At 19.8% G+C, this 27,503-nt stretch overlaps 3 protein-coding genes across 3 annotated transcripts; all 3 read left to right on the top strand.

Annotated features, from left to right (window-relative positions):
* The first annotated feature begins 1,351 nt into the window (after window positions 1-1,351).
* On the top strand, window positions 1,352-2,661 carry LOC128962045 (muscle LIM protein 1-like). The gene is made up of 4 exons (XM_054308367.1): window positions 1,352-1,496; window positions 2,029-2,151; window positions 2,219-2,393; window positions 2,462-2,661. The coding sequence occupies exons 2-4, from the start codon at window positions 2,037-2,039 to the stop codon at window positions 2,487-2,489; spliced, it is 318 nt and encodes a 105-aa protein (XP_054164342.1). The 5' UTR covers window positions 1,352-1,496; window positions 2,029-2,036; the 3' UTR covers window positions 2,490-2,661.
* Window positions 2,662-4,215: 1,554 nt separating this feature from the next.
* On the top strand, window positions 4,216-6,278 carry LOC128962405 (uncharacterized). Its single transcript, XM_054308777.1, has 3 exons — window positions 4,216-4,314; window positions 5,476-5,548; window positions 5,615-6,278. The coding sequence occupies exons 1-3, from the start codon at window positions 4,269-4,271 to the stop codon at window positions 6,276-6,278; spliced, it is 783 nt and encodes a 260-aa protein (XP_054164752.1). The 5' UTR covers window positions 4,216-4,268.
* Window positions 6,279-18,169: 11,891 nt separating this feature from the next.
* Window positions 18,170-26,589, top strand: LOC128962297 (prothoracicostatic peptide-like). The gene is made up of 6 exons (XM_054308669.1): window positions 18,170-18,238; window positions 25,087-25,317; window positions 25,380-25,430; window positions 25,524-25,655; window positions 26,334-26,359; window positions 26,425-26,589. Exons 2-6 carry the CDS (start codon window positions 25,095-25,097, stop codon window positions 26,485-26,487), a joined length of 495 nt encoding a protein of 164 aa, XP_054164644.1. The 5' UTR covers window positions 18,170-18,238; window positions 25,087-25,094; the 3' UTR covers window positions 26,488-26,589.
* The last annotated feature ends 914 nt before the right edge of the window (window positions 26,590-27,503 follow it).

Here is a 27,503-nt window from a genome sequence, read left to right as displayed (position 1 = left end):
AATTTATAAAAAATATTATATATTAATATAATTAAAAGTAAATATAATATATTTATAAATGAAAATAATAAAATTGTTTGTTTACATTTACAAAGATATTTACAAGATGTAAAATGTAATTTATTTAAAAATTACAATAAATGTGTGATAAAATTTACAATTAATAATTGTGCCAAAATAAATAGTAAATAATTATTTGTTATTTTTCTTTAAATAATAATTATTATTATTGTATTTGTAGTTTGATATTTAAATAGTATGAAAAATGCTTTTAATAATCTTATATTAATATAAATCTATTTTTACATTATTCAGTCATTAGGTTTTATTTTGTCAAAATTTAGAGCAATATTACTATTTTAATCTCCAACTCATATACAAGTATTTCATATACTATAATATATGTGTGTATGTCGTATAAGTAAATACTCTATAATATAATGTAGTATAAAATTATTTATTTTTATTTATTTTTTGTTTTGTGTTTTAGTGCTTTATAGTATAATTTAATTTTTTTAAATCCCAAAAAATTCCCAAAAAAAATTCTATAAATTTAATAGAGTTTTATTTTATTTAATTATAAATATATTAATTTTAATCAATAACGTAAAACTTTATTTGTATTAATAAAATATATAATTTATATATTTTTATTATTCTAATTTATATGTGTTTCAAATAATTCATATAAAGAAAGTTTAGATTAGTTTAAATAAAATTAATTTTTGAAATTTAAAGTATTTAGAAATTAAATAATTTTTTAGACATATTGTTTACGTTCAAAAAATGTTAAAAATAAATTAAATGTAATGATTAAAATAGTAACCAATGATTTGAAAAGAATACAATATATAACATTAATTTATTTAACTACATCATTTATAATATTGTGTAAATTTAAAAAATTAAGTTTTTTAATTATCAAAATGATACAAAAAATATTTTAAGATTTTAAAAATAATTAAAAATAGTAATAATTTTTGAAAAGTAACCAAAAAATAATATATAAATTTATATGTAAATTAAAGTGAATGTGTGAGACACCAATTAAATAGTTTTACAGTAAATGAAATAAATGTTTGTTTAATATAAATAAAAATATTAGTGAATAAAGTGTATATATAATGAAATGTTGTATTGGAGGGCATGTCTTGCCGTTTGGCACTCATATCCAATGCTCTCATTTGCAAACAGTATTACATTGTTTTGATTGTGATATTATAGTTAAGTTCCTTAAAAGTCTTCAATCGAGACAAACATTAATTTATTTTGTGATGAGGTTTACGCTTGAGATGCGAGTCGTGTGCAAACATTGTATGCTTTTGAGACGCATCCCAAACATCCCGATCCCACCCAACATCACCAGCTTCTTGTGTCCCAAACATCTATTAAATCGTTTTATTCAAACATCAAGTTTTCGTTGAAATAGTCAAGTGTTTGGTTAAGACATATATTTGTTTTAACTTTGAATTTACATTTATTTAAATTTAATACAAGTAAGTAAATTTATTAAATGACTAAATTATTGCTGATATATTTTTATAATATATGAATTAACAATATGAATTAAAATTATATAAATGTAATATTTTATATAAACTTAAATATTATTTCATTTATAATGCTATTTTTTAATTATTAACAAATAATTAATTCTAATTAAATATTTTATAATAAATTTTTATATAATGGTTTTTTAGATTATAAGTTGTGTTTAATAAGATTCTATAATTATTGTCTATTTTATATATAAACTAATATTATATAAGAATATTAAGAAATCTATTTTTAGATTTTGCAATAAACAGTTTAAATGACATATTTAGAAGTATTTGAAAACATTATATAATATATAGAGAATTCTAATTTATAGAATATTCCTTAATATATAGTTTACTAAAACTTTAAATAACTCTATATTTAATAGAATTTTTAAAGTTTATTAAATTATATTCTTAAACAAATTTAAAATAAATATTATAATTAATATTAATGATATTAATTATTATGATAAAAACAAATGGATAGCAATAACAATGCCATTCACACCAGTCCCTCAATCACAATGTGGTAAATGCCAAAAGCCTGTCTATGCGGCTGAAGAAGTGCTCGCAGGAGGTCTTAAATGGCATAAAGTGTGCTTCAAATGCGGTATGTATTCAATAATAACTGCTATATTTATATATATATTTAATATAATTTTTAACCAATAAATTAGATTTGTGTCATAAACGATTGGACAGCACCAACAACAATGAACATGCCGGTGCCCTTTACTGCAAACAGTGTTACGGCAGAAAATTTGGTCCCAAAGGCTATGGATTTGGTGGCGGTGCCGGTGCTCTTAGTATGGACAAGGGTGAGCACTTGGGCAACACTACAACCGAGATGTCGTAAGTTTTTTATCTCATTATATTATGTTTTTGATATTAATTATAATGATCGGTATATTATGTTTCAGAAACAAGCCAACCGGTGTCAACAATTAATTACCATTTCTAAAAAATGCTTTTATCTCACATAACAAATGTGTTTATTTAAAATTATTTAATTGTGTCATTGAATTTAAAGCAAATATTACAAATAATAACCAAATAAAATCTTTGATTGACTGTTGATATTTAAATTATTAAATCATTTATATTATACTTTATATTATAAATATTATGCGAATATTTATTATAGTATTAGGTTTTGCACCAAAAGTGCCTTAAAATTGAATACAATTTATGTTTATTAGTATCATTTAATGTTTATTAATTCATAGTTAATATGTATTTTAAACACAAAACTTTGTTTTTTGAAGTTAAATAACGATTTTAAACTAAATTATAAATATTATTTGTATACTTATAAAATAAAATTACAGTATATATGTCAATTATGCCAATGTATAAATAAAATAATAAATAAAATTATTTTAAATTTATATTGATATTGACCAATTAAGTTTAGTATAAAATTACTAGTAATTGATTTTTTATGTCATTATTAAAACTAGCAAATAAATAAATGATTTTAGCAAATACTTAATTCTTGTAAATTATTAAAACTTTTAAAAATATAATAATTAAAAATATTGTAATACTATATCTATACTAATATCTATAAATACTAATTTGTAAAAATGATTGAAAAAATTCTGTTTGAAATATTTAAATTTTCAATTAACATTAATTATTAAATTATTATAATTAAAATAATCAAATAATTAATAATCAAAATAAATGTCAAGTAATATTTATGTTTACAATTATTATAAGGTTATAAATTATATATATAATGTAAAAGTATCGCTTTATATATATCAATATTACAAAAGTAAACTAATAATTTATATTTTTAAATGTAAAAATATTAATTTTAAAATTAATCTTTTATTTATAAAAACATAATAAATATAGTATTATAAATATATTTAGTTAAAAATTTATTAAATGAATATAACTATAAATATATGAATAATACTGTTATACTGTATGTAAGCAAGTATTGGTCAAAGGATAAGATGTAGCCTTTGATGTGGTTATCGATACAAATGGCTTAATATTATGTCATTAATGTTAGTCTTTTGCTAAGAAATTTGAGTTACAATCAGTTGTAATCCAATCACATCTTAGGAATTATAGACTCAGTCAGTGATACTATTTCTTAATATATATATAACAATATACAGTATTTTTCTAATATATATAAATATAGTAAATATTCATTGTTTGACTTTTTATTACATATTACATGTCGTAAACTAAATTGATTTGAGCTTATAATCCCTTTGTGGTCAATGAGAGGCTTGTCTTATGCCTCAAACGATATATTTATTTTCATTTTTACTCTCATTAATCCTTTTTTGGCAAAACTTTATTATATTGAAAGTAAAATAACATCACAACAACAACAACCACTAACCATAATACCAACGCCACCAACAACACCAATACCACCAACACCTACATAATATCTAATACCATATCCATTGTCGATAGGCTACCGACTCCAATGTCTTTAATTCATTTCTCTATACAATATATATATAAATGAATTTTCATCGGATATCTTCACTTACTTGTAGTGACAGACATCGGGAAAGACTATTAAAGATAGTGTGAAAACTTGATAAAAGTCTTTGTGTTTGCTTTTAATTTATAGCCAATAAATTTTATATAAAATTTTACTTATTTATGTCATTGTTTTTAAAAAATTATCCTTCATTTATAGTTTAAAATATTATTATTGTTTTTATAAAATTTGCCAAAAATATCAATTAAATGTATTTAATGGATGTTTTATACTTAATATCACTCATATTCGCAGGTATGATATTATTAATTTTCAAATACTTTAACTTTAACTTATTACAATAATAATTATTATTTTAATAATTTGAAATAAATTAACTATAATTACTCTGAAAATACTTTAAACAAATATAAATCGTTTATTAAACTATAATATAAAATTTAACAAATTTAATAGATTATAATGTAAATAAAATTAATGTTAGTAGACATTTATGCCAATTAATAAACTAAGTTATAAATTATGAGAAAGTTAAAAAAGTTTTAGTTTTTTATAGTGCATTAATTTATAGTCGTAGTAGTTTTTATATTTTTTAATAATCATAAATTAGCTTGATTATAATAAAGAAAAACTATTTGCTACTCACTTATTCTTATTGTATTTCTATTTAATTTAAAAATTATAACAATTTTTTTATTTCTATACTAAATAACTTGAATTTTTAAAGCGTTTTATACTTAAATTAAATACAATTGAAATTAAATTAAGTATATTTGACATTACATATTTTTATATAATAAATTAATTTATAAATTTCAAATTAAGTTAAATTTTATTAAAAAATTAATGATTATCATTTTAATTAATATTAATAAAACTATAATGATATATGAATAATAATAATTATGTGAATACAACTTGTTATGTATCTCATTGCTTAATGCTGAATAAAAATTATTATTATTACTAATACTAATGCTTTTAAAATGTTGTGTCAAAAGTTATTTTGTAATATTTGTTTTTTAAAAGTTTAATCTAAAGTAGATAATTTATTGTAATTATTTTACCTAAAAATAATTTTATAAATAAAAAAATATTGACATATACCGTCCGTACGCGCATATACCTGCCCCCTAGGGCATCAGGGGCTAAATGTAAAACTATAGGACTATATGTGAGTTACAGCCCCATATCAAAAGTTTGATTTAAGGAATTCACAAATAGCCCCACTATTAAGGTTTTTAATTGACTAAATTTACATTACGTTGAACCATCCCCCAATCGTTTTCTACCCCCACGACTTCACATATAGCCCCAGTAGTGGGTATATGTGAGTTACAACCTCATAAAAGTTGTTTTATTTGTTAAAAAATCCGCAATAGAGGTTATATGCGCACACATACGGTAATATTAGGATTGAATTTAACAAATGTTAGTCATTTATCTCTTAAATAGGATACACATTAGCTTACAGTTGGGACTCTAGTAATGGAGAATATGAGAAGAGACAGTTAGTACCACTGCCGAGGTTTGCATTTCTTAAATATTTAAATAAATTGTTAATTATTTTAATTATATTTAAATTGAATTAAAGGATAGGAAGATCTTATAGTGAAGAGAAACGTCAGGGTCTGATCCCGTCTCCACGTGTGGGCCGTTCGTCACCATCTAATGGTATCGATATCTCGTGTGCTCTGAATCTTAAGCTTTGCCATAAAGTGTTGGATTATCTAAACCTGCATGAAGTGCATGACGGCTCTCCTTTCCTAAACTCACCCCTTTTGGCGGCCCGTAGAAAGAGGTCAACCATTGCTGACGATTATACTAATGATTTGAGTGACGATGACTTTGAATTAATTAAAACTTTGCGTTCAAATACCTGGGATATCGACGTTAAGAATGAAAACTTATTTCAGCGCAATGCCCGCCAACTTATTCCGGCCCCGAGGGTCGGCAGATCTGGTCATAAGTCTCATAACAATCACATCCAATTACTTTCAGGTTATAGTAATTCCGATGACAACGATATGATGGTCGACCCAATAGACCTGCAATTGAGGGCTGCATTCATCCCACGTCTGGGAAAGAGAACAACATATAAGCCGATCGATCGATTGAGTGATTCGGATGACACCTATAAGAGGGCCGCGTCTTTCACGCCTCGCATCGGGAGAGCGGCGTTCACACCGAGGATCGGCAAAAGGGCTTCATTTGTGCCCAGAATTGGACGATCGGTTAACAAACTCGACAAACACTAAACATTTTTCAATCATTATTTCTCATTTATTTTCTATTTATTAATTAATTTTAGCAAAACAAATAAATATAAAGCAAATAATAATACTTTAAAATTATATTTTATTTAATATTTATTATATCAAAAATGTATTAAATAATAAAATTATAAAATATTACTTAATTTATTAATCATAAATTGATACATACGGTATATTATTGCAAAGTAAAACTATTAACTTATAGTAATGTATTAACTATGTATTTACAATTTATTAAGTATAGTTAAATATTAAAACAAATTTTGTTATAAACTAAAATGTTTATAAAAGCTAGTTTATATTAATTGTTAATTTAATTTTTGTCGAAATAAAATAAACTAAAATATGATAAAATATAAAATTTAGAAAACTAGATAATATATAATATTTTAAAATGTCAATAATATAAAATGTATGTCATATGGTGTAAATTATTAAAATTCATAAATTAAATATTTAAAAAATCTATATCAAAAAATTGCATTAAAAGTACATTTATTAACAATTTCAGCTTTTATTAAGTTCAAAGTACAATCACGCGTATAGTATTTATAAAATATTTTTATTGCTAAAAAAAGCTAAGTCAATAATAATGAAATAATGTAATGTAAAATGTCTATTGAATAGTAATCAATGAATTCAAGTGATACTATTTTAGCTATAAATTTGACACTATTTGAGCTAAAAATTTGCTAAAAATTTAATTAAGACTTAAATTTCAGAAGTTTAAACATTTTTAATAGTTATAAATATAATTTACTATATATTATAAATGATAAGGTATTTTAAACTATATTACTATACTAAATATTATACTTTATTACTTTATAAACTACTTTAGTATTATAAAGTTAATAAATCTAGACATTTTAAAGACGGCTAATAGTTTATCTTTTTAAATATGATACTATACTGTATAGTCTATACAAATAAAATTGATATTTTCAACAAAGTTTTTCTATTTAAGTTTAAATTCTTTAAAACGTGAATTTATTTTGATTAATCTAATGTATTAACACTTTATTATAAACAATTAAAATGATTAGAAAAATGTTCATTTAAAAAATACAATTTAGTTGTAACTTAAATTAAAACTACAAATTGTAAGATACAATTATTTTATATTATATTTGTTATTAATTTAAATTTAGAACATTTCAACTAAATTAAGCAACAATTTAATAAATAGACTTAAATTTAGTTATTTTGTCATATAATTAGCATATATTGAACTTTCTCTAAACTATATATGAAATACCTGTCGATCTATTTATGAGTCAACCCTTTAAGTGTACTGTAAGTGATAGTACTGACAATAAAAGTAATACATTTATATGTCTATACTTACAACTCAACAAATTTAACTAAACATTGCAACAAAAAAATTATAATTAAATAAACTATTAATATTTAAAATACAGTCTTTTTAATATATTGTTGCACCTAAAAATATATTTTTTTTAAACTTTAACAAATGTTTTAAATACTTAATATTACTATATTACAATTTTCATTAAAATATTATAGAAATTATTAATTTAAATGTACAATTTTAATACTATACAAACATTATATAAATACTTTTTAATTCTGTAAAACTAAGTTAAAAAATAAATTGTTTGCCATATTATTTGTAGCAAAATGTTTACATTATTGCTATTTTTATTGAGTCGACAAATAAATGATTTTATTTTATTATTACTATTAGACTTAATTACTATAATTTGCCTATCCTAACTGTTTTCAATTTCTATAATATTAATCTAATAAAATTTAATTGCATTTTTATTTCACATATTAAAATTAATTGTGTGATATAATATTAAGCAACAGTTAATATATGCTTTTATATTTATCATAATATATTATTAATAAATTAAAAATATAATTATTTATTTGACAATTTTGATTTACAATATGTCAACAACTAAAGAACATGTATTACTTTTTTTTGCATCATTTATATGACATTTTAACGTTCACTACAATAAAAAAAACACAAACTTATATTATAAGACTATATTTTTGTATTTAATTTTCTATTATTATACGTAACATTAGCTAACAGTAAGTTATAAAACTAATATTTTGGTAAACTTTTATTACTTTCATTGTCTTATCGTTTTGGACAGACATTACACGTCAGTTAACGAGCCATTGATTGTCGGCCACAAAGACAACACAAAATACTGTATTTGTTATTTGTTTTGCTAATATAAGACTATTGATAAATAAGTCAAATATTTTATTATAAAAATTAATTATTGCCAAAACATTTATTATAAGTCATTTACAAAATAATGGTCAAACTTATAATAAGGAGTTTTCCATAATTATTATACCAAGTTTTTATAATATGTATATAAAGTATTAATTTATATACATATTATATATTAATAATTTATGTGATTTTTAAAAATGATATAAACAATCTTTGAATATATTTAAATAATATTTGTTATATAGTACTTTAATTATCTACTATATTTTATGTTTTTAATATTTATATAAAAATCATTATATATTATATGTGAATTAAAAATTATTATTTTATAAGAATAATGTGGTATTATATTTGTGTGAATATTTTAAAAGCTTCAAACATAATCTGATATAAAAATACAAAAAATATTAATTCATAATTAAAAATAGTTTAGATTTAAATTTTAAACAAATATTTCAATTAAAATATTTTGTTTAAATTCATTAAACAAAAATAACTAATAACTGTATTTTGTGTAATATGTTATTTAAGAATATATTTAAGAATATGTTTAGTATAGAGTTAAGCAAAGTTTTAGATCTTAGAGGGTTTGTATAGGGGAGGGGGTAAATAGAAAAATGTTGGGGTATTGGATGGGGTATTGGATGGGGTATTGGATGGGGTATTGGATGGGGTATTGGATGGGGTATTGGATGGGGTATTGGATGGGGTATGGGGTATTGGATGGGGTATTGGATGGGGTATTGGATGGGGTATTGGATGGGGTATTGGATGGGGTATTGATGGGGTATTGGATGGGGTATTGGATGGGGTATTGGATGGGGTATTGGATGGGGTATTGGATGGGGTATTGGATGGGGTATTGGATGGGGTATTGGATGGGGTATTGGATGGGGTAACCTTTCTATTGCATATTTAAAGGATAATTTTTTCAAAATCTATGGGGAAAAAATCTACTTAATTATCTAATATATTTACTTTATTAAACAAATAATTCATTTTTGTTTTTAATTACATAATTTTATTAAAATATTGTTATATTTGACTTAATTTTAACATAAATTAAACTATTTTACTAAATTTTATTAAATAATTCAATTTAAATATGTAATTAACAGTTATTACCTAAAATTAGAATTTTATAAATTCGAATAAAATTAGACGCCTTTTGAAGAGTGAGTGAGTGAGTGAGTGAGTGAGTGAGTGAGTGAGTGAGTGAGTGAGTGAGTGAGTGAGTGAGTGAGTGAGTGAGTGAGTGAGTGAGTGAGTGAGTGAGTGAGTGAGTGAGTGAGTGAGAGAGTCATTTCTCATATTTTTTAACGACAATTTGGTAAAAAAGTATTGGGAAAAATTTCTAAATTTTCGTCCTAGGGGCAATATTTTCGCAATACCCCCTTCCCTCCCCCTTGCTAACTCTAGGTTATTATAAATTTTTTTATTTTTTAAGATTTATTACAGTTGTTTAATATTTAAAATATAAAATCTAAATTTTACAGATTTTACATAATATTTGTTAATTCAAATATGTTTAATTAAATTTTATTATTATTTAATTTTCATAATTTATATTTTATAAATAATAATTTTACAAAATTATATATTAACCTAAATATACAGTATTTAACCTTAATTAACATGAAGTGTTACTCTAAAAATACTCTTTTGGAAATACAATGAAAATAAAAATATATTATTATATTTCAATTTTGTTTCATTTTAAAATTGTTATATTAATTAATAATTAATTTTTATATGTGTTCAATATTATAATTAGTATAACAAAAAATTATTTTAAATATTTTTAGTAATTTTTAAGTTATGAATCATAATTTATGATGAATTAAATTTTTATCTAATAACTTAGATAACTTTCTTTTTTTATTAGATAATAATATATTTATATTAAAATTCATCATTTATTTAGTAAATTTTTGTGTAATTTTGAATTAGACATCTGAACATCATTTCCATATTCAGACAAATACTTTATCACTGTTTATCATTTGATTACTTAAAAATATAATAATAATTTACAAAATATTAAAAGCATTTGTATTGTATTATAAAATAATAACATTACTATAAAAATCATCATTGAATTAAACTATTAGTATTTGTAATATTTTGCATTTTCACATTAATATTACAGTAAATAAGTTAATACAAAATATTATTTATTATAAACTGTGTATATAAATAAAAATATATAATTTTGTTTAAAAACTGTTACCTTTGACTTTTTAAGCTAAACATTAAAAAACTTTTTAATTACACTATAGACAAGTAAACAGTATTATTGGATAATCATTTAATTGACTTTTGCTATTCAAATATAAATATATCAAACTTTGTTTCTATTATAAAGTCAAGTGAACAGTGAACTCTGTTTTCACATATTATATAAGCATTTAGTAAACATTGTTTTCCCCAAATGGTTACTAAATTAGTTTCAATGTATATATAATAACGTATATTACTATCCAATCTTTTTCAATCCTAATAAACTGTTTTGTTAATAATTATAAAAGTTTAGCTATTAATTATACAGTAATAGTCATATAATAATATCATAGTTTATATGATCTGTATATAAGCGATATTATGTGAGTAAACATATTTGAATTTCAAACAATATTAAATAAATTGATGAAAAAACATAGAATTAGTGTCTAATCAAATAAATTACATTTTTGTCTGTAGTTTACTTTTAATGCTATTAAATAAAGTGCATTTCATTTTGTATTTAACACACTTTTAATGAAATGTCATTTAAATCTATTAAATTAATTAAAATTTTTATTTTTATTACAATTATTATTAAGTGATTTATTTAGCTAAGCAATAGTATAAAGCTAACAATGCAATTAACCAATTAATAAATTACTAATATATACTTATTTTTAATGACTGTTTCTAAATTATTCGTACTTATAATAGACTAGATTTTACTTAATTTTATGACTTATAGGATATTGTAACTATCAATCAGATAAACATAATTATTTGAAAAATAATAATAATATATATTGCATATAATTTTTAAGATCTTTTATAAATACAAAAACAATTTATTAATATTACAAACAACTAATGAAAAAATAATTAACTTATTTAATGTTTAGTATATACTGTATGTAAAAAATAACTTAAAGCTAATAGTATTGTAATTAATAGTATGTTTGAGAGGACCGTATCCTTACACTGCTATCCTTAGCCTACATTCTGGTCATCACTACTGCAGATCTGTCTATCATTTGTTTGTCATCTCTAATGCCATTTAAGTGATCTAACCATCAGTTGTTTGTCTCATACCGACCCACACGAGACAACTGATCCTTAAACACAATTAAAGCTTATTTCGTTATTTTTTTCTTTACTCACTTATTGTCTATTTTATCATTAATTTATAAAATTGTCTTTAAAAGCAATAAATACAGTATGTTTATATTTTATTAAAATTTACTAAATTTAAAGTTTAGTTTTCCTATTATTACAGTATTTTTAAAAATATTTTTAAAAATTATAATACAATATATTTTTATTTTGAATGCAATAAACAATGTTAAGACACGACTTCAATCAAATACTTAAAGTAAAACTTGTGTTAATACCTATTACTGATTGTGAGTCCCTTTGGTTTAAAATCTCACAAATCTTTGGTCATCTCTAAACTCAATACATTTGACAGTTATTTACACATTTTGTCACAAACTGTCAGTTATGGCCTTATATTCTCTACAGACTATTGTATAATATATTGATTAATATAATACAAATACATATACAGAATAACATACATCTATAAACATTTATATATACTGTACTGTATATACAGTAAATATATAACTTTTATATACTCTATACAAATAAGTGTATCTGTGTGTTATTGAATATAATTATATGTTTTTAAAATTAGATTAAACATTTAAAAATCTACATATTTATACGTTTATTGCTTTAAATAACATAAAAATTTTACTTATTTTATGTCTATAATTCAATATATAAATTATTTCAGAATTTTACTGAATTCATGCAAATTTTTATATCAAAAATATCAATTTTAATTCTTATATGATATCTGTTATATAATTAAATACAGTAACGCCTATTAAATTGCATACAAAATTTAATTTTTAATATATCATATATAAAATTTATTAGAAACAATTTTAGTTATTATTTAGTATTTATAAATTTTAATAATAACATACTATAAATTTCTTTATTAAAAATTGAATTATATTGAATATATATATATATTTATTATAATAAAATATTTTATATTTATAAATTTATATTATAATATGACTTATAAATTATTTAAATAAATATTAAATTTAATTATGTAAAGTAAATGAATAACTTAAAAACCATTACTACATTATTAAAAAATTACATTATAAAAAAACATTATTAATTTTCTGTTACAATAAAAATAAAGATCGTCTAATTTAAAAAATATATTTTATTAATTCTTATGAGTTAAATGCTAAAATTAATATATCCAATAAAAACAAATAAATATATTTAAAGTATTTAAATTTTTAAATCAAAGAATTTATAACAAATAAATCCTAAAAATCATTATTACTATAAACAGTGTAACTACAGTATTGATGTAAATTTATAATTTATGTTATAATTAGTAAACTGTATTTTGTTTTCTAATAGCTGTTGAATTGAATACAATATATATATATTCAATTGTAAATTATATTATGTAAATCTACATTATTTAGCGCAACAAAACAATCATAAATATTGACAATTATTAATATTAATATAAATTTAATATAAATATAATATAAATCATAGAAAATGTAGAACAGAGTCAGAAATAATTTTTTACTACTTCAATATAAATACATTGTTTTTTAAACTAAAACCATTTTTGTATAAAAAATTATATACAATTGTTATGATCAAGCTTATTTTATAATCATAATGTTTAGTTCAACTATTTAATACTATTTATTTGTAATTATATAAATATAATTTTGTAATTTTAAAAATTGTTTTATATCATTTGTGAATTACATTAATTTACTGTATGTTAGAGTTATGCTCACAAATGTTTGCTAAATATATTAATCATATTTTATATATAAGTATATATTTTAGTTTTTGTCATTTACCCTAAAAAGGAAATTATTATAATTATTAAAAAAAATCATAAAAAGAAATCTAATAACGTGTGAAATAATATTAAATCTAATATAGAAATCATCAATAATGGTATAAATTATGTTATAAAATATTATTATATTGGGTGTTTATTTTGTTTTCAAATTCAATGATTATGTTTAAATAATATAGTTTAAATAGGTCAGTGCGCTTAATATAAATACATTTAAAAGCTATTTAACTTATTTGAATTAATTATTGATATATTCACAAAAAAAATATATTTTTCAGAAATTCTTAAATAGCAATATAATACCATTATTATAATATAATAATATAATAGAATTTTAGTAATATATCTTAATTATTATTATTATTATTAATGTATTTATTTTCAACTAAAATAATTATTTTCCCGGTTTGTTGTTTTGTATTTAAAATTTATTATCTCTACCGAACATTACCTGTGAATACAATTCTCATTCAACATATATTAAATATAAAAACTTAAATTAAATATTTCACTTTTTTTGTCGAAATTGTAGTGATTTTTCATATTAAACTAAACATTATAATTTTCATAAATCAATTTTAATATTTATTTAATAAAATACTGTTTCTCAAACTAAAATTGACTCAACAATTAAAATTATTATTTAAATTATTATTAAGAAAATGTCTATAAAATTTATTAATAATATTTAAAGCATTTATGAGATGAGATTTGTTAAGATTACTATAAATAGAATATTTATTTATTGTAATTTTATTATTTAAATTAATTAATTTATCAATAGCTAATATTATAACAGCAAATATAAACATAAATAAAAAATTATTAAAATAATTATTTTGTATTTTTTAGTTTGTATAATAACAGGTATTTAATACATTTATTATAACTAAAAGACAATACATTAATTATTACATTGTATAATAAATTTAACATAAAATTGTATTTTAAAAATAAATAATAATATAACTTTTTCAATTGTTATATAATTGTATAATTAACTAATGGATTTTTAATCTATTTGTGTTATATAAATTTATTAAACAAACTTATTATATAAATATAAACTATTTTCTAATATAATTAATGTTAATCTTATATATAGAGTAAGAATATTCCAATAATATTTGAATAGGAATTAATAATCATTTAGCAAATCTTACTTATTATCTAAGATTAATACTAAAATGTTTTTAATGTTTTGTTTATTTTCAATAAAACGCTTATATTCGGAATGTGTACTACAATATACAAACAAATATTATATATTAAATATCGTATAATATTTTAACTAAATTTTATTTATTTATTATTATTACAATTTATACTAATTTTTTCAACGGTTAAATGTAAAGTAAACTAGTGAATTTTTTATATGGTAAAATTAATTAATTAATAATATTAATATATTATTTTTAGATAATATAATTACTTAAGTTAAAATATAAGTTAATTTTCAATTTGTTTATTAGTTGATAAAATGTAAAAAGAGTTTTATGGTTAAAACTACATTTTGATTTAGTTTGTATTTATAAAATATAATTTACATTTTAATTTACTAAAAGTTTAAATATGATTTTTAAATTTAAATTTAAACATAAATTACCTATTTAAATTTTTAAAACATAACATTGTTAACATATAACAGTATTCAACAATTAATAACAAGTATTTATTTAACAAAATTAATATTTTATTATTAAATTATATTTTATATTTATAAAATATAATTAATTATAGTGTAATCATAGCAAAGTGTAAATTATATTATAATATATATTTTTAACTTTGACAAAATAGATTTGACAAACATATTAAAGTATATAAAGTATTGTATTTGATAATAAAAATGTTTGTAATCCATGTGTGTGTATGTATGTATGTATGTATGTATGTATGTATGTATGTATGTATGTATGTATGTATGTATGTATGTATGTATGTATGTATGTATGTATGTATGTATGTATGTATGTATGTATGTATGTATGTATGTATGTATGTATGTATGTATGTATGTATGTATGTATGTATGTATGTATGTATGTATGTATGTATGTATGTATGTATGTATGTATGTATGTATGTATGTATGTATGTATGTATGTATGTGTATGTATGTATGTATGTATGTATGTATGTATGTATGTATGTATGTATGTATGTATGTATGTATGTATGTATGTATGTGTGTGTGTGTGTGTGTGTGTGTGTGTGTGTGTGTGTGTGTGTGTGTGTGTGTGTGTGTGTGTGTGTGTGTGTGTGTGTGTGTGTGTGTGTATGTGTGTGTGTGTGTGTGTGTGTGTGTGTGTGTGTGTGTGTGTGTGTGTGTGTKTGTGTGTGTGTGTGCACAAAACAAAAAAACTCAATATATTAATGCTACATATTATAAAAATATAGTCTATAACATACAGTAAATACAATTCTACAGTCTAACTTTTATATCTCAGAGATTTCATATACTATTTTATAACAAAAAATTATATTTGATGTGATAAAAGCTTTTATATAAAACACAATTAATTTCACTATTAATAAATATCAAAATCATATTTATACATTTTAAATGTTTAATGTAAATCATTATATTTAAGTAAATTGATTATGACTAATTTATAATAATATAGAAAATGTACTTAAATTATGAGTTCAGAGACATTTTTTGTATTTATTTACTAAATGTCTCAGTATTTGAATGTTTTTTTTTCGTATATTTAAACAAAACAATTAAAACTAATAATAGTATTTAAACTAAGAGTGCTTTTTATTAAATATAAAAGAAACTCAATATCGCTAATGAATTGTTAGTTTTGTCTAAATTGTTAAAATAAGATTAAATATAATCCAACACTTATTAATAATACTCATTTTCTTTGTTTTAAAATTTGCTTTACTTTTAAAAATTAATTTTTATATAACAATAATATTTGACTTAATTAAAAAGTTTAACTTATAGTTTTATTTAAAGTAACTTATAATTTAAAGTAAATTTATAGTAAAAATTGTACAGTAGTTACATTTACAATTTAGTACTGTATAACAAACAAACATAATTTGTTATAATGGGTTAATCTAAGAGTCAATTTTTGTTTGATTTAATTACGTGTTAAACAAAAAATGTTTTTTTCAAAATATTTTAAATTAACTAACGTTTTGAAAAATGTCAAATAATGTAATTTACTCTCTCTCTCTCTCTCTCTCTCTCTCTCTCTCTCTCTCTCTCTCTCTCTCTCTCTCTCTCTCTCTCTCTCTCACTCACTCACTCACACACACACACACACACACACACACACACACACACACACACACACACACACACACACACATACACATACACACACATAAACAAACACACATTCACTCAATTCACTAACAAATCATAATTTAGTTAATCATTTTATCCAATGGTTGTGTTAACATTTGTCAAACACTTTACTACATATATATCTTTTTTTAATAATTCAGAGTTTTTTTTTTGAAAAACTACAAAAAATAAACCCGACATAAAAGACACTTATTATACTTTATAAAATAATATGAAATAGCTATTTAATATTTTATTAATTAAAATTTTTAGCATAGTAAATATTTTTATTGTATTCTTTAACTGTATTTAAAGTTATCAATATATTAAATTTATTTATTGATAATATATGAATATTAAATTAATACAAATCAAAATTAAGTCACAATATCTTGATTTCTTAAATTAATTTTGTTAAATAACAGTCATTTTTATTTCTTAATTTATTATTTTAATTTTAAGTTGTAATATGTAATACATTTATTGATATTAAATAATTGTAATATACTGTATAATATATTTAAAACCTATATTTATTTAATTACATGAATTTTGTTTTAAATTAATTACATATTTTTTTGTAAAACTAATAACTGACACAAACAGCTTATATTAAGTAATAATTAGAAATTTTAATTGAATTTTGGATATAAATAATAGCCGTTATTATAAAAATTAGATATTTTGGATGAAAAATGTCAAGAAATATAAAGTTCATGTTTTGATATCAGATAGTGATGTGTAAGTCATGCGTTTGGGACGTTATATGACGTTATGTTTAGCATTAAATGCAATACAATTTAGATGTATTAACAACTTATATAAACTATAATACAAACTATAATCATAAGGCGTGCTCTTCATTGAACGTAACACTCAATACCAACCATTCGTAAGCATCGGTCGGTTGGAAAGCACTGTCATCTCTATAGACAAACCTATTATAAAGTGAACAATAAAATCGGTTTCTCTCTCTCTTTCTATAATTAAATCTACAATTTAGTCGTTTATAAATTGCAATCAAAAGTTTTCATTACTAACTTAATATTAGTTTGTCAGCGACTCATTAGAATTGATTTTAATATACATTATATATAAAAATTATTGCTGACAAAGATTTGATCTTTTATTATAATTATAATTTCAATTCACATTTAATACAAAAAATAGTTGAATTTAATTTAATTTTCTTTATATTTTGTTGTATTGTTTTAAAACTGTGTTAGTGTATAATATTTTTTTCTGTTTTAGGATTTTAACGATTCATAAGAAAGGTAAGTCTAAAACTTAAGATTAAATTAAAACATATTATTTGATGATTAAAATGATTAAAAATAATAATGTTTATATGTTATTAATATTAATTTTATTTAAGAAAGCTTTAGTAATGAAACTTTTTTTCACGTATAATATACCAATAAATACTATATAAATTTTTAAATAATTAACTCTAATATAAAATAATTTAGTTGTACGGTATATGCCGTGTGATAAATGTATAAGATTAAAAAATTTCCAATTTAAATTATTTAATAAAATTAAAAATTACATCTATTATTATAAAATAATTTGATTTGTTCATACATTTGTCTCTTAAAATTGTTTTATAATAAAATTTATAATTAAATATTTTTAAATAATTATATAATTACTAAATAAATTAAATAAAAAATAAATTTACATATTATATTAAAATTAAAAACTAATTATATTAAAAAAATAATATATATATATATATATATTATTTAAATTAAAATTCTCAAAAGTAATAAAATAATTTAAAAATTATATTTTAGATACATTAGTTATTACATAAATTTTGATATTCATATAAGTTAAATTATATAAATTAGAATAAAGTTTTAATTATTAATAAAATTTAAATTTAAAATATATAATTTATTATAATGATTATTTAGAAAAATAATAATAATATGTAATAAATTAAAGTAGCAAAAAAATCAATAGAATAATCTCAGTAAAAAGTTTTTTCTATAGTTTAACTATAATGATGTTTTTATACAACATAAGCACACACCTAAAATATGACAATCATTGTATAGTATATTTACTTTTTTATTTTTAATTTTTTACTCATTTGAAACTTTATGAATACTCTTGAAATTACATAATCAAATCAAAAATGTTGTTCACATAAAATACTTTCAAAAAAGTTACAGCAAAATAGATATATAAATTGATGTATACTATACTATACTATTTAAACTGAATATAAAAAATGTTTGTATCTGCAAAAAATGTAATCATAAGTTAATTGAATTTTAAAATTATATTTTCATTTTATTATATAGTATTGTCGGTGTTGATATAATAATAATAATAATAAATTATTTACAAAATTGTTATAATTTTATACTTTCATACATACAAATGACAATAAAATATATATCAAATGTCAAAATATTTTACATATTTAAACAAATTTATAGCACAAAATTGTGTTCATTTGTCATAATAAACAATAAACTGTACCGCAGTTTGTAAATAAAAGTATTACAAAAATAATGTCAAACAAGAGAAATAAAATTTTATAACACATTTTATGCATAATTGAAAGTTTTATGTTAATAATAATAATAATAAATACTGTAGTAGTTGTAATGCTATTGATTTTTCATCTTTCAATATATTTATGTCATATTAAGCAAAACATATGTTTTACTATAACCAAACTTTTAGTTAATAATGTAATGCATTACAGAATAACTATACTTTGCTATGAAGTAGGCTTTTGGGGTATGAAAGTAAAAACAGGTGTGAATAATAACAGTACATTCAGTACATTCAACCTCTTAATAACAGTACATCAATAATATATAGATAAAAGAGACAAATTGTAAGCGATGTATAGTTAATGAGATATATATCTTTGGTTATCCAAACATTTATCATAATAGAGGCAATCGTTTGAATTTATTTATAAATATTCAAATCTATTATCACTTTAAATGCTTTGCGCTCTACTTTCCATTCAATTGGCAAACATATAATACAATAGAAAAATGTCAGAATTTATTCAGACATTCAATGAAAGACATAATTTGTCGATTAATTTGATCGCACAAAACATCTTACTTTAAGACAGGATTTTAATGTAAGAGCAGAGACACCATATCTGTAGATCACTGTAACTATCATAACATAAAACAATTGCTAATACTTTAAGCCTTAAAACAAAATCAGGCATTCAATTGTGGCATAAATCTGATTGAATCGCTTTTACATTCATTTGGCAAAAAAATTATTTTTCACATCTTATTACTAATGATTGGACATTAATCAAGAGATTGTGTAAATAATTGAAAATAATTGTATTAATATGACTATACTATCTGCAAATGTTAGATCATGAATAACTAAACAATATTTATCGATATATTACACTTATGTTATTCAATAAACTAGAAAATACCGTATAATCTTATTTTCTACAAATTATGATATCTTATGGGTATTGTTATAAAAATGGTAATTGTGTTGCCTTTCAATCTTTTATTTTATCAGAGTATTGGACAATACTTATTTCACCATGTTTATTTATGTTATTATGCATTTAGATTGTGTGTAATTTGTTTAATAAAAAATATAAACAAAGAACTATTGATATAATACATAGTTATCTAAATTTAATCATCAAAATAGATCAAACTATTATATATTGTGATGAACTCAATAGACATGTAATCCATTAATCCCTCATTTATTGAGTGCATTACAAACATTCAAATCTCAATTGATGTTAAACTAATTTGTATTACATTTGTTTTCAAGTTTATTCAATATAAAAGATTTACTTTCGTTATTACAATTACGACACTTTATTTTACTACCATTTGTGTCCAGTTGTTACTCAATTTAAATCTAAATCTTATTATTTATATATTAGATTTTATTGAACAAAATTATAAAAACTTATAGATAAGTCCTAATAATAAATAATATATTATTCTAAACCTTTAATATTATTTTTATTTATTGATATTCATCTTAATTTATATACAGTATTTCAATATATTACTAGTCTTGTTGGATAAAACCACTAATTCTTAAATAAGTTATAATAAAAATAAATTGTAAAAGTAATCTATATTTAAATTTATTATACTCTATTTATAATATTATTAGTAAGTTTATGTTTTTTTAAATTAAGTTTTTTATAAATATTAAAAATTAAAATTTAATTATTTGTTGTATTATTTAATTAATATACAGTTAATTATTATTACTAACGGTTAATTTTTGTCATATTTATTATGATTAATTTTATTTTTATTAATTATGCTTAAAATACTTTATTAGTTTGAACTAAATTAAAAATAGTATTTTCAGAGTACGGAATATTCTTTTAAATCTAATACATTATATATTTATTTAATTTTGTTTATTTATATATTAATTATATTCAATATTTTGTTAACTAAATTAATTAAAAACATTTTTGTAGTCTACTTCTTAACTAAATCATTTACAATATGTAGTACACAACTATCTTATATTGTTTTTTATAAAATTTTTCAAAAGATTATTAATAATATACAGTATATAAAAAATTAAAATAAATACAAGTCATAATTTCTGTTAAATAAATATAGTATTATTTGTTAAAATGTAGTAAATAAATATACTACTAAAACAATTTTCAATAATTACAACCATAAATTTATATTCTGACTATATTTGAATATTTTTTGAAATTTTAAGTATAGAGTATTTTGTTGTATTTATGTTTTTGTAAATATTGAGTACTATAGTATTATGATATTTATTATAAATAATGAATACAAATACAAGATATATATTAGACCATTTGCATATATATATATATATATATATATATATATACCAGTATAATATAATAATAACACAAAATGATTGATTATATAAAAAACATTATATAATTAATTTATGATATAGTGATTTGTGTCAATATAAGCAGTTTTTATGAATTTATCTTTTTAGAAGATAAATATAATAATATTAGAAAATTAGTATTATTATGTACTTATTATTACAATAATTTTGAAAAATATAAATTTTATATAGAATATTACAACTATAACAACTACAAAATTCAATTTATTTTACAAAATAAAACAACAATAGTTTGTTATCTATTATACAATTAAATAATAATAGTTTATAACAAATATTCATTCGTTTTATTATTTCTTTTATATATAAATATATATATATATATATATATATATTATATATATATATAGTATATGTTATTGTAAATTTTTCAGAATAAATATAAAATATATTTTTTTATTATTTAGCTTAATTATATAATGAAAACGTCATCTTTAACATTAAAATTTTTATTTTATATTATATCTTAAAATATATTTAAATATACCAAAGTAATAAAATTAATTTTATATATTAATTTTTATGTTGCAGAGTTAAAATAACTGAGATTTATTTTATTTAAAATAACATAGTTAGGCTAGCTCACACAATTTTCATTAAACAATTATTGATTATCTTGTAAATTATAATAATAAAAATATTTATCGTATAACCTAATACATCTAAATTATGTTCAATCTATGTAAATAATTTTTAAAATGTTAATTAAATAGTGAAAACACATTTTTGTATTGTAGAAGATTGTTTTTTGTTTTGTATTATTGAATACAATTTATTTATTGTAAATTAAATTTATGATACATAAAAGATATAAAATTAATGTTAAGTACAATTAAATAACAATAACTATAGTAAATGCAATGTATTATATTGTTTTTCAAATGTATTTTATACAACTGTAAATTGTCAATTATATTATAATAATGTGTTATCTTTAATGTTTGGTTAAAACAAATTATTTACATTTAAATATAAATTCATTCAAAATTCTGTTATTCTATGATAACATAGATGTTTACTACTTTATTAAGTAATATCACGAAAAGTTTTCAATTTATTCAACTGTTATCATAATATTTGAATTCAGATAAAAGTGTTAATTTATTTTCTATAGTGTTTTGCATTAACTGTACTAAATATTTGCTTTAACCAATATATACTTAACATTTTAACTAGTTTTGACCAATACTTCTAACTAAACTTTAAAACAATTACATTAAAAATAATTTTTTGCATTAAAATAAATAAATATTAATAATATTAACAAATTTTACAATATAATATTTATAATTAAGTTACTGATATTAGAAATTGTTTATAAAGTACAATAATATGATAGATAACAAAAATATATTAATGCAATCAATTAATGTTATTAAATAACCAAATTATTTTCCGTAATCTTATTTATATTTATAACATTAAAACATTTTGTAACCTATAAATAAATAATATCGAAATTTAATAATTATAATATAAATAAAAAAAATCATTTACAATTTTTATGATAATATGTGGGCAATAAATTGAAACTGTATATACTTAAATAATAATTTGAGAAATTATAGGGTAGTAATAAATGCTTACCATACAGTATCTGTATAATTAAAAGCAAATGTGTGTCATAACTCTTAATATAATTTTGGACTAAACATATATTTATAAATTATTAGTTAAAGTGTTAGCAATCAAAACGATTTTATGTTTACTTTTGTGATCTCATTGGTAATCACAAAATGTTTGGTATGATTTAGGGCCTCATATCGCAAATATTTAATTTTATTTATGTAATAACATATTCATTCATACATTCAGCAAATCTTTGCTTTTGTAGAAATACTCAGAAAAAACATTTAATGTTCAAAACAAAAAAACATTTGAAAGCTCTCGTAAACAGTTTGTGAATCACTTTAATATCTTTATTTAAATTAAAGGCAATTATGATAATACTGTTTAGTCTTAAAGTCTAAATTATGATACATAAAAAAAGACTTGTAAATTGTCTTATTTTTTGTATATTATTTATATGTTAATTTTTTCAACGATTCTACAATTTACAGATAATTTAGTGATTCAGCAAATTTAGTTTTTTTGTCAACTATAACATAAAATTGCATTGGTGTAATAAATTATTTAAATTATTATTATAGTTTATATGATATAGATTTATATAAGATTGTTAATAAAATAAATTATATGAAATTATCATAAATAAATTATTTTATATTATATTATAAATATATTATTAATAGATCTAACAAATCTCTATTTATTCTAAATTTTAAAAACTAATAGTTTACATTTAATTAGTTTTTAAAAATATAATAAATTAAGTCATTTTATATTGTTTAAAAAACTCAGTTATTAGTTGAGTTAAATAAACAATTATTCTGAGATATTTTACATCAAATAATCCTCTTATCTTTAAGTAATACATTTTATTTATATAAAATTTATTCCTTAAAAGTATATTAGAATTTTCCAATAATCCTAACACAGAAATCCTGTGTATATATATTACAGATTTTTATGAAAATAAGTGGGAATTATATGTTAAACACAAAATAAATACAATTTTCTTTCAACAAAAATTGTTTGAATTGCTTTTCAATCTTGTCTGCAATATTCATATGTTTATATATTTTTATTATATATTATACAAAATACAGTTATAGTTATAATCTTTATTCAATTTTGGTTTTTCTATTTGTATTTAAAATCTTTTATCTTTTTCCAAACATTATTGTCTATATATTGACATAATGTTTGTCGCCCACAATGTTTACATCTATTTTAATAATTAATGAGTTATCTGTGTTTAAACATGACATGTTTGTAATTTATTATAATTATTATTAAAATCAAGAGTTTTAATTTTTATTTATTTATTTGGTAAACCAATAAATTTATTTATTGTATAGTTTTGGGTTAATATAAACAAATTAGATTATATAAAACAACAATAATACTTGTTTGTGAAATTATTATTTAATAGATTAATAATAATTAATAAAAATTTTTAATAAATTGACAAATTTATTCAGAATAATATAATTAATTAATATATATTTTTTACTTAAATAAATGCAAAATTTTATAAATACAATATTATTTAACATTATTTTTTGTTTACTATAATATAATTTAAAAAATATAAAAATAAGAATAAGTATATTTTTTAAATGTAAATTATAAATTAATTATAAATATAATTTTCTGTAAATTTCAGGCTATACTATGCAGTCAATGCCAAAATTGTTAATTTTATTATTCATTCAAATGATGGCATTAATTGCTATACAAGTAGACCTGGTTTTGGGAAACACTTCATCTTTAGATACCACTGATAAGTCATCAAAAAATATTGATATCAATGATCTAAGCAAAGAATCGCTTGACTCTGATCTCTTGGAACTGCTTGACGAAGAAAAAAGAGCACAAAAGTGGAATAATTTGCAAGGTTTGACATTTTTGCATAAATTATCATTTATTTAAAAATTAATTTGAAATAACTATTAATAGGTGGTTGGGGTAAGAGAGCCAATTGGAATAATAAGTTATCGGCCGCTTGGGGTATATATTACTATATATTACTATATATTCTACTATTAAGTCATACTTTTGTGTTATAATTATATAAATTTATATAAATAAATGTAATTTAAGGCAAAAGGCCGGCAAATGGTAGCCCCGGTTGGAATAATCTGTCGGCGATGTGGGGTAAAAGAGCCGCCAAATGGAATGAATTGAATGGAATGTGGGGTAAAAGGGGTTGGAATGACATGTCAGGCGGTTGGGGTCAGTATTCACTTATTTATATACATTTCACTATACATTAGGCGTTTTATTTAAAAATTTATATAATAATCCGTTAATAGATAACAATAATTTTTAAACATTTATATTTATATATAGTTGACTAATAATATTATATATTATTATTTATATTCCAATATTTAGTATAATATAATATACATGTATTGAGTGATTTCTAGTTTTACTTTAACTAATTTAGTGCTTTATCTTAATATCTCGCGATTCATGATTTTTTGAATATCTAGTAAACTACATTTTACATATAAAAATAACCAATAATGGTAATGTTATAAACAATTTTATACTGTATAACTTTCTATTTGATTATTTTTATTTAATTATAAGATTAACCAAAATAGTTGCATCCGATTGCTTAAAAGAGGTGCAATTATCTGGTCAATAATACAAGTAAATAAAAATTGATTAATTTTAAATATATTCATTATAAAATTGTCTATAACATTGTCCTTGGTCATTTATATATATATTGTATATATAATATGGTTTACTAGATATTTAAAATAAATCACGAGTCGGGAGTCTAATGCGGGTCTGATATTAAGATATTGTTCTAATTTATGCTTAATTTATTATATATTTGTTTACTGAAATAATAAATCATAAATATATTGATAAATAATATTATTTTTTAATTATTAGGCAAACGTTCGCCACACTGGAATAGGGTATACATTATTAATGAAAAATAATGATATATATTATAATTTTAATTTTAGTTAATATCTTTCAGTTAAGAGGAATGTGGGGTAAGAGAAGTGACAATGAAATCAACGATGAATTCGTCGCCAAATAAATTATTTTTGTCTCAAACAAAATATTATTTAATTATAATTAGATTATTAATCTTAAATCAAATTTATTGTTGAAATAGTTTACTTACTTTCAAATTTTAGTATTGAATCTGTTTTAATTATCATTATATATATATAGAAATAACTCATAAATTAATGTCAATAACTTGCTTTTATTGTAATATTATAAACTAAACTAAAATCTTTGTAAAAATATTTTAATGTATTTAAAAATTCAACATAATTAGTTAATTTTTATTGCTTAAACTTATTATTATTATTATTATTATTATTATAATTGTTATTATTATTATTATAATTGTTATTATTATTATTATTGTTATTATTATAATGGCTTATAATGTCAACTTAAATATTAAATTGATTTAATATAAAGCATATTTAAAACGTCAGCCAGTATTGCAATAATATAAATTTGGTCAACACAGTGGTATATATACAGTATACAGTATATACTATACTATATATACAGTATATTGTATTTAAAATATTGGTAAATTTCATTTAAAATTATATACTATATAATACATAAATGTTTTGTATATCACTTGAGAAAAAAGCTAAATTAAAACTATTATTATAAAATTTCAATTTTAATAAATGTGTTGAAAATATAATTTATTAAAACTATTTCATCATTTAATTCCCTAATTAAATCATATTTTTGTGAATTATTTAAAACTTTTGAATTAAAATTGATTTAAATATTCGCAACGTTTTATAGTTAGTTATGTTCACACATTATGTTATGTCAATCAATGTTACCAAAGACTCAACAAATATCCATAAAATATCCATTTAATGTTCATCACAATTATCCAAAAATTTTCATATAATTGCTTTACTTTCCTGAAATTAAAAATATGCATTTATTTTTAAATATATAGTTACATAATAATTATATGTACAGTATATATATTATATAAAGTAAATATAATAGCTATATTACAGATATTAATAAATTATATGAAAGAAACATAAGTCAAAAATAAAAGTA

Source organism: Oppia nitens, unplaced genomic scaffold, assembly GCF_028296485.1.
Source record: "Oppia nitens isolate AA-2021 unplaced genomic scaffold, nextdenovo-longstitch-racon4-pilon3 scaffold6_pilon_pilon_pilon, whole genome shotgun sequence".
NCBI classification, from domain to species: Eukaryota; Metazoa; Arthropoda; class Arachnida; order Sarcoptiformes; family Oppiidae; genus Oppia; species Oppia nitens.
Note: the sequence above shows the minus strand (reverse complement) of the source record. Positions and strands in the feature narration are given on the sequence as shown.

Coding starts and splice junctions, on each gene's coding strand:
- LOC128962045 (XM_054308367.1), top strand. CDS start 2,037: ATGCCATTCACACCAGTCCCTCAATCACAATGTGGTAAATGCCAAAAG. Junction 2,152..2,218: donor TAAAGTGTGCTTCAAATGCG/GTATGTATTCAA, acceptor CCAATAAATTAG/ATTTGTGTCATAAACGATTG. Junction 2,394..2,461: donor AACACTACAACCGAGATGTC/GTAAGTTTTTTA, acceptor ATTATGTTTCAG/AAACAAGCCAACCGGTGTCA.
- LOC128962405 (XM_054308777.1), top strand. CDS start 4,269: ATGTATTTAATGGATGTTTTATACTTAATATCACTCATATTCGCAG. Junction 4,315..5,475: donor AATATCACTCATATTCGCAG/GTATGATATTAT, acceptor TCTCTTAAATAG/GATACACATTAGCTTACAGT. Junction 5,549..5,614: donor CAGTTAGTACCACTGCCGAG/GTTTGCATTTCT, acceptor ATTGAATTAAAG/GATAGGAAGATCTTATAGTG.
- LOC128962297 (XM_054308669.1), top strand. CDS start 25,095: ATGCAGTCAATGCCAAAATTGTTAATTTTATTATTCATTCAAATGATG. Junction 25,431..25,523: donor TAAGTTATCGGCCGCTTGGG/GTATATATTACT, acceptor ATGTAATTTAAG/GCAAAAGGCCGGCAAATGGT. Junction 25,656..26,333: donor TGACATGTCAGGCGGTTGGG/GTCAGTATTCAC, acceptor TTTAATTATTAG/GCAAACGTTCGCCACACTGG.